General features: G+C 38.4%; 1 protein-coding gene across 1 annotated transcript in view; it reads right to left on the bottom strand.

The window, feature by feature from the left end:
• Positions 1 to 8,772, bottom strand: part of celsr1b (cadherin EGF LAG seven-pass G-type receptor 1b) — a 52,203-nt gene extending 43,431 nt beyond the window's left edge. The window contains exon 1 of the mRNA XM_051884783.1: positions 5,109 to 8,772. Coding sequence (XP_051740743.1) covers positions 5,109 to 8,592 — 3,484 coding nt within the window. The 5' untranslated portion in view covers positions 8,593 to 8,772. The remainder of the gene's footprint in view (positions 1 to 5,108) is intronic.
• Between the last annotated feature and the right edge of the window lie 676 nt (positions 8,773 to 9,448).

The following is a 9,448-nucleotide window of genomic DNA, read 5'->3' on the forward strand; positions in this document are numbered from 1 at the left end:
GACACCAAGTGAGTGCAAAAAACTCTCTCTTCTTTCAGCTGTGTCCGTCCTTTACGGTCTCAACACACAAACAGCTTTGTCTTCACTGACAGAAATCTGCATGTGGACAATGCCTCCCTCCTCCTCGAATTTAAGAAGCCCCCCACATTTCACCCCCTACCCTCCTTCTCACCCCACTTCACAAAAGGGGCCCGTGCTTCAACCCCCAGCTTGGCGCAAAACGCTTAAGAGCTCCACAATGCTCCCCCATTCTCCATGGCAACAACAACGGAGAGCCAGAGCTTTTCAAAACTCTTCCCAGACTTCCTTCAGAGGACGTCCATGAGGGAACCCAATGGGATGCTTAGTCCCATTACCAGAAGATTTGGAAGGAGATCAGCTTGCTTAGCGCAAGTTACCCGGTTGAAAAGATCAGCATATGTTGTGTTTTGGATGTTGGTCCCCACCAGGCTTCTTAACTGGCTTAACCAGCAAGACTTTCTTGGACTTTCTGGTGTGGTAAAGCTATCAATTCATTCCAAATCAACCCAAAATTTTTGAAAGGAATTGACAAATTCCCAAATTGGAATTGCAGAAGGAAATTTTCTTTTCAGTTCTTTAGAAACATTTGGCCTCATATTCAGTTTTTTATCCAAGACTTTCTAGTCTAGAGAAGCTGGTTGAGCAGCATGTTTTGGTGCACCACCAAAACCAGCACTAACCTACATAAACCAGCATGGACCTGCAAGGAAATTCATGCTGGTCTAAGCTGGTCTATGTCAGCACTTAAAGTGACCTAACCAACAGCTTGATCCCTGCTTTTCTCTGAAAGGTTCACAAATTCCCTGCATGGTTTAGATGCTTCGAAACGCTGATATGAGATAAAGATTCCATACATAAGATGATTTAGAACGTGCCAAAATAAGGATAAAGACATATGCACTGCCATTAACAGAAGAAATATGTGCACCACACGCTTTGCATCAGCCACTGCGTGAGATTTCACTTAGACGAAAAGGGGATGGATGAAATAATACATCAAAGGTTCAAAAGATAAAGATGAAAAGATCAAAGATTATGAGAAGTGCCCTACCTTTAAAATAAAACTGTAGATCAAAAGTTGGCTAGAGAATTAACCACAGATGGTCCTTTCCTGGCAGCTCACTCCCTCGAATTAGATATCGAATTATCACTCAAAATCCAAAAGCCCTCTAGATAAGGCTTATGAAGTTATCTTGATGCACTGTTATGAATGGAATGCACTGCTGGGGTTGAGTCAAGTTTATTGACTGAATGTAAAATGATGCAAAGTAACTAACACTTGAGATGAGGCATTATGCTGGGAAAGAGAAGAACCACTGAGTCTACATGAATGCAGATGCTGCAATAATTCATATATGGGTCAATGACATGACAGGTCATTTTTTTGTCCAAAGGCCTTAATAATAATAAAAAAACAAAGATATGACATCCAAAGTATGTAAGGTAGTACAACTAGTTCACTTTTATTGAATCCAAAAGGTTTTAATTATATTTTGCTACATATAAAGGTATTTTAAAGATTTTGAAGTGTCAAAAGGTCATTCGGTTTAACCGTCCAAAGGCCAATACAGCCATTTCATTTGTGATTAAAATATCTTAAAATGTAATAAATGTATATATTTTTTATTCTGGCATGATTTTATAACATCATATATCAACATAGTGCAAAATGGTATTAAAATTATGTGTAGAAGTCGTTGCTTTGTTATGAGAAAGAATGTCCAGAAAAATGAATGTCATTGATGTCATTTAGAGTAACCAATATAAAGGGACCATTTTGGATCAAGTCATGCGGTCAATATCATGTGACAGGATGTGACATCATTCAGACACCTGCAAAGGACCACATGGTCATGAAGCAAAGTAACTAACTCTATTTTAACTATTTGAAAAATTCATGTTTTCATTTGCTCATACGCATGTCCCGAAACATCAGGTCATTCGGTACAACCGCTATAAAACATGGAAAATGTTGTAATATTTTAAAAACTTGTACTAAATATAAATGTTTGATTGTCCTATGTTTGTTGAATGCCTGTTAGCTTTGTTTGAAAATATCGTCATTTGGTATAACCAAAAGTGTCATTCTGTAAAACCGAAATTTTGGTTAAACTGAATGACTTTTTTTGATGACAAATTTTGTCCATCTTGTAAAAAATGACAAAAGCAGTGTTAATTGATTATAAAAACCACATAATCTCATTGTTAACACTGAATAAAACTTTTAACTTATTAAAAAAAAAATTAATTATATCTCCATTAGGTTTTTTTTACACTTTTAAAAACCCCCTTCGTCAATGACCCATATATTAAATACTTTACAGATTTTAAAAACTTTAATGTGTACTTGTTTAAAACTGCATTCATATCTATGGTACGCAATATGATATCAATGAGGAAAAAATTATTTGTGTTGTTTTTCCTGCTTAAAATTTTTTAATGTATTAAAAGTTTCATATTTAATAAAAAGTAACATTTTATATTTAGATAATTCTAACTCTTTTCCTTACAAACATAATACATTTGTATTCAAACCTATTATGACTGTATGGCCTTATGTGATTCCATTATGGTACAATGTTGCCTTGAGGCAACACACAGTTTTTTGTTATTTTCTCTAAAACATTTGATGATATATAATATAAAGTTCTTGAAAATACTTCTTTACTTGCCAGTGAAGGTGACTCGTATTTTTTGTATGTGATTAAATGGATACAAAAGTGAAAAAAGCACTTTTCATTGGAGAAAATATGAAGCCATGTGACATGTGCTAATGTGCTGAAACAGGACACAAAATGGACCCCTGTTGGTCATGTTTTGGTGTTTTTTGCACTTTTATTGATTAGTATTTGAGTTATTCTGTCCTAAGATACGTTTGATCAATCAGTTGGTGCCTTATTTTATTAAAAACAAACTAAAACAGGCCATGTTGCCTGGAGGCAACACCGTACCATAGAGGGTTAATGTAGTGAACAATTTCAGGGAATAAAACGATAACCTTAGATTTGCCAATTAAGCACAGTACATTGTGTGTATCAAACATGTTTCTCTCTCTCTCTCTCTCTCTCTCTCTCTCTCTCTCACTCAAGCTTGAACGGTAATGATTGACTGATTTAAAAGCTTTGTGGATGCCAAGTGGAAGGAAACTCAGAGAGATTAACATGATAACGCTTTCGATTTATTTCTCTCTCTCTCTCTCTCTCTCTTTTGGACATTTAATAAAGTGTCAATTTATTCTAAATTAAGCCAAATTTTAAAAATGGATTTGAAAAATTGACAGATTTTGTGGAAGGAAAATTTCTTGCCAGTTCTTTACAAACATATTGCCTCGTATTCTGTACTAAATGGAATTGCAATCAATGTAATACTTATTTGAAGCATTTTAAAAATAATTTATATCTAATAAAATATCTGTAATGCATAAAATGTATTAAAATGTATATTAAAAGGAAAACAAGGTTAAAAAAAGAGTATGCATAATGAACAAATGCAGGATTTTATTCATCATAAGCGGCTTTGAGTAATGTTTGTGTTCTCCCTCCACTGTCACTGTGTACTAGGAAGTTATTTGTCTGCCCACTAAGCAACGGCACATGGCATTTCTCAGAATCAAATTAAGTGGCAGTGTGTCACTGGAGCATCTCTGCTAACTGGCTGATCCTGATCCTCTGTAAGCTTTGACAACAATTAAACAGAAGTACTCAAAACAACACAAAACAAACTCTAGTTGTACTCAGCCTACATAGGAGTTTTAAAGGCTCTTCAATTAATCCCCCAACATTTTCTTGTCAAATGTGACATCTTATACGAGACAAACAAGTTTTATCACTGAGAATCTATGAAAACCAATCACTCCATGGACATCAGTTCTAATCCCGAAATCACGTGATATCTTGTTGGGACATGCAACATGGTTTTCAGCTTATGGATGGATTTCAGCTATTTTAGCTTTTTTTGTTTTGTTTCATTTTTCTTAAATGAATCTTGAGGCATGTTATAGCCTGGGGATGCAGAATGTGAATAAAGACTTAAAATCATAAGTCAAATCAAAACTTCCTTTGACACATAATCAGTCACTGTCTAATAGACAGGACATTCTGTAAGCTTTGGCTCCTGGGAAAATGTACATGAAACGAACAAACCTGACAGGTAAGAATGACATTTGATTTCTCCAAGATTCAAAGGGAGAAGGGTTCACTAACTTTTATTCATGTTAGTGCATGATAGTTGTTAGTGGGAATATGTTCTAGGATGGATCTGAGGAATGTGGGGGAAGATCAACAACAGTTAATTTGAAAATTGTTGGAGAGTACCAATTTAGAAACAATTACATCTCACTATCAAACCACAGTTGCTGTACCGAGTAGAAGAGACTTTGAAAGAGTGCGAGTGTGGCATAAGCTGAGGTACAACAGTTTTAAAAAAGAGAGATAAGTGAGTCCTTAATGTGATATGCAGCATGACCATGCAAAAATTTAAATAAAATAAGAAATAAAGTTGAATTATTGCACTCACATTATGATTTATAAAGTTGTGATTGTGGTAGATATAAGGCAAATTGGGAGAAACAAAATGTGATTATGAGGTAATGTTGCAAGTACCTTTTTTGACTCTGAGGTTTAAACAGGCTTCAATAACAATCTCATATTCACTGAATAATTTATTGCAAACAAGAAACTTATAAATGGATGACCATTTAAGAATTGCTGCAAATAATGAAACATGGTAATATTTGCTATGAATCTGCTCACTATAGGGAGTGCCAACAAATATTGTTGAGCATAAGCAGAGACACAGTAAGGCTGTGAAAATAATTTAGATATTCAGGGACTGAGAACACACCAGAAGAGAAGAGCACACAAGGAGGCAGATCACTATCACTAAGAGCATCAAAGAAAACCAATTAACTTGGCGTGAAAACAATAAAGCTTGCACAAATCCACTTCTACTATGACAAGGCAATTCGCAAAGCAGATTTTGAAAGTCACTGAAACCACTGCACACAATACTTCGCCAAAAAATGCTTTTAACTTTTCAAAACAAAAATTGTGCCCAAATAATGTGGTATCATGCAAAGTGAATCTCACCTGAAACCGTTACCCTCATTGTGGCTTCAAGAGGCCTGTTGTTATCCAAGTCCTTGCTCAGCTTTAACTCCCCAGTGTCTTGATTGAGAATCAGCAGGCTGAGTTCATTTCCCTCTACAAATGTGTAGAGGAGCTTGTCGGACACATCTGGATCACGAGCAGGCACCTTCCCAATAACTCCTGTGGGAAAGCTGCTGGACTTATTTGTAATGTAATTGTTAAAAATAATCTCAAAATCCTGTAGAACGGGGTCATTGTCATTGACATCTACTAGGACGACGTGAACAGTGGCCCGACTGACAAGTGGTGCGGAAGTGGCCTGAACCACTATTATGTACTCCATTTTGGTCTCGTAGTCTAGGTCAGTAAGGGCAATTAGATCTCCGCTGAAGATGTCAAGCTGGAAGACCTCAGGAATATTGCCCTCAACAATCTGGTAGAGGATCTGGGCATTGGTACCTTCATCTGGATCTGTGGCACTTACACGGGCTAGAGTGGACCCTACAGCACTGTTTTCCTCTACGTATATATACAAGTCATCCTTCTCAAACACAGGGGCATTATCATTTATGTCCAACACGGACACATGAATGTCTACGGCTGCTTTGAGAGGAGGCACTCCTTTGTCCACTGCAAAGGCCTTGAGGTTATACACTGCAACGTTTTCCCTGTCAAGCTTGCGGGCCGTTCTGATGATCCCAGAGTAAGGCTCAATGAAAAAGTCCCCCTCGCCATCATCACCTCCCTGGAAGGTGTAGCTCAGTCGACCATTAGATCCCGAATCTCTGTCTGAAGCGGATACCTGGAGTACACTAGTGTATACCGGTGCATCCTCGAACACTGTTCCCTGGTAGATATCCCGGAGGAACTGGGGTGCATTGTCATTGGCATCAAGAATGATAATCTCTACGTAGGTGGTGTCTGACTTCTGGGGAATGCCGTTGTCTCGGGCAATGATGGCAAGCGTGTAGGAGGCCTGATCTTCGTAATCAATCTCAATCTGAGTCGTGATGGCACCGGTGTCAGGATCAATCTTGAACTGTGGCACATTGTCCTCCATTACATAAGTGATACGGGCGTTTTCACCAGTGTCCTCATCGGTGGCACTGATGACCACAACAGTTGAGCCTACGGGCCGGTCCTCGCTTACTAAAACCTGGTAGTTGGCACTTTGAAATACTGGTCGATGGGTGTTGGCATCAGTCACATTAATGAAGACTTGAGCTGTGTCATGGCGTGTACCATCTGAGGCGGTGATTGTTAGGAGATACTGCCTTTCTTGCTTGTAGTCCAGAGGTAGTGCTAAAGTAATTAGCCCCCCTCCACTCTGGCTGGTGATGGCGAACCTGTTCCGTGTGTTCCCGCTAGATATTTGGTACGTTACTACGCTGTTTACATCCCTGTCTACAGCTGTGACGCCAAGCACACTTGTGCCCACAGCTGCATCCTCATTGACCTTTAGGTTATACAAGTGCTGCGTGAAGGTGGGGACATTGTCATTTACATCTAGTATAGTGACACTTACACTAGCTGAAGATGACATTGTAGGAACCCCGCAGTCTCTGGCCTCAACACCAAAACTGTAAAACTCTGTAGTCTCTCTGTCCAGCTCGGCACTAACCGTAATCCATCCAGTGTTGTTATTGATAGTGAACGGAAAACCAGGTGATGTGTCAGTCAGCGTGTATTCCAAATGAGCATTGTCACCTGAATCAGCATCGATAGCTTGAATGTGCATCACTGAGAAACCTACAGGAACATTTTCTAACACTGAGGCTTGAAAAGGTGTGCTGACAAACATGGGGGCATTATCGTTAACATCCACCACTTGGATTACAACCATACCTGTGCCATTGATAAGAGGTGGTCGCCCTCCATCTTGTGCTTTCACTCGCAGTGTGTACTCTCTTATCATCTCATAATCTAGAGGACTGATAACATCAATGACACCTGTAGGGGAGTGTATGTAAAACTGGCCCTTTATATTCCCATTTATGATGCTGTAATGCACTTTCGCATTATTCCCGGCATCTTTATCTGTAGCCTTCACCACAGCTACTTGTGAATTCACGGCTATGTTTTCAGGAACTTGAACTATATATCTCTTCTCACTAAACTGAGGGTAGTTATCATTCTCATCCTCTATGAAGATGTGCACCGTGGCTGTGGCGGTACGTGGACCTGGCTCTCTGCCCTGGTCGTTGGCTTCAACAATAATCTTGTACTGAGATTTGACTTCTCTGTCTGGTCTGACTCTGGTTTTGACCAACCCATTCCTTGGATCGATTTCAAAGCAAGTGTTCACCTCATCATTATTCACAATCTTATAAATCATATTGGCATTAGAAGGGGCATCTCCATCTGTAGCTCTAATAGTCATCACTTCAAAGCCTACTTCAACATTTTCTCGAATACTAACCCTATATTCATTCTGTTCAAAAACTGGCGAGTGGTCGTTAGTATCGCTGACTGTGATAGTGAGGTACGCGATAGCTGACCTTTTAGGGGTTCCCCTATCAGTAGCAGTAACTTTGAACACATGAGTGTCTTTAACTTCCCTGTCTAAAGGTTGTAGAGTAGTTATACCGCCCGTCTCAGGGTTTATTTGAAATAAATGGTTGGATCTGCTGTCAAAAAGAGCTTCCATATCGTATTCAACAACACCAGCGTCTCCTTCATCGGCGTCAAAGGCTTTGAGAGTAATGACGCGCGTTCCCGAGGGCTCGTTTTCGGGCACTGATACCTGGTAGTTTGGCAATTGAAACTGAGGAGCAGAGTTCACGTTTCTTTTTTGACGTTTAGCCCACGAGTCTAATTCACCTCCAATGTGTTTTCTGCTTAAATGTAACTTAACATCGACAAATATAGAGCCATTCAGTGTGTTAGGTATTAAACAAAGCAAATTCGCTTCATATCGCTGCGTATGAGGTAAACAGAGGTTCGCGCTCGTGAGGGAAATAACACGCCGCTTGTCTTTCTCCACACACCTTCCACGAGACATTTGAGAATTCCGCATGGATACAGGTAAACGTTCGTAAATGTTTATGGGTAAGGAGTCCAAAGAAAAACATGTCTCATACCCAGTCAGGAGATACATATAGGCATCTGGATTAAGATTTTTTCTTTTGTATTTGTTGAAGCAGTTCTGCCCGTGAACGAATGTATTGAAATGAAGCAGTATGAAGTTTTCAGAAAGCAGCGATTTAATCCGCAAATACAGTGGCACCGGATTTCTCGGTAAACGAGTGCAGTCAACTTTGCGCGCGAGTGATACCAGCCCATCACTTCTCCTGATCTTTAGAAAGTGCCGTAAAGACTTATCTGTGAGACTTCTGTCGATTATGTACGTCCAGTCTGGTCCGATTGATACATTTGCCAGTGTTGCACCAGGCTGGAGGGCTTCCGATAGATGTAAATCCAAGCATCCAAACGGTGGGAGATGAATAAGTAATCCAAAGCACATCCATATCACAGGTAATTCCATGGCTCACGCGCATCTCATTGGGAAAATTAGTCCAAACGACCCAGAACGTCTGCAGTTTGCAAAATTCCAACCATTCCTGTAGGCTAACGTGAAAGTGCACATTGGGTCAAGGCATGTTTCTGTGTGCAGAGCAACAGGGACCAGAGAGCTGCACTGATAAGTTTTAAATGAGTGAGATGGCTCTTCTCCCTCCCCTCCCACAACTTGCATGGACTTACTCATGCATTGTGATTTTGAAATATCCAATGAGCTCAACCGAATAGCTTACATTCTTGGCTATTAATGAACTTTTTAAACTTAAATGTAAACCATTAAACATTTAATCAATCCAATTTTCACGTTGTAATTTTTTCCTGTTAATGTAAAGGATTATAATGTATTTCTAAATACTAAAACACAAGGATAAATAGAAATAGATTAAAAAAATTAAAAAATCTTTTAATTTAATTAGGCTATATATAATTATTGTTATTATTGATTTTTTTTTATTTAATATACACTACAGGTCAAAAGTTTGGAAACATTACTATTTTTATTTTTGTTTCCAACATTGATAATAAATCAGCATATTAGAATGATTTTTGAAGGATCATGTGACACTGAAGACTGAAGTAATGATCCTTGAAATTCAGCTTTGTATCACAGAAATAAATTATATTTTAAAGTATATTAAAATAGAAAAGCATTATTTTGAATTGTAATAATATTTCACAATATTACTGTTTTGTTTTTGTTTTTTTTCTGTATTTTTGATCAAATAAATGCAGACTTGATAAGCATAAGAGACTTCTTTCAAAAATATTAAAAATAGTAATGTTTCCAAACATTATACAGTCACACAGACTTGGGTTGTTCT

This window comes from Ctenopharyngodon idella, chromosome 24 (genome assembly GCF_019924925.1).
Source record: "Ctenopharyngodon idella isolate HZGC_01 chromosome 24, HZGC01, whole genome shotgun sequence".
Lineage (NCBI taxonomy): Eukaryota > Metazoa > Chordata > Actinopteri > Cypriniformes > Xenocyprididae > Ctenopharyngodon > Ctenopharyngodon idella.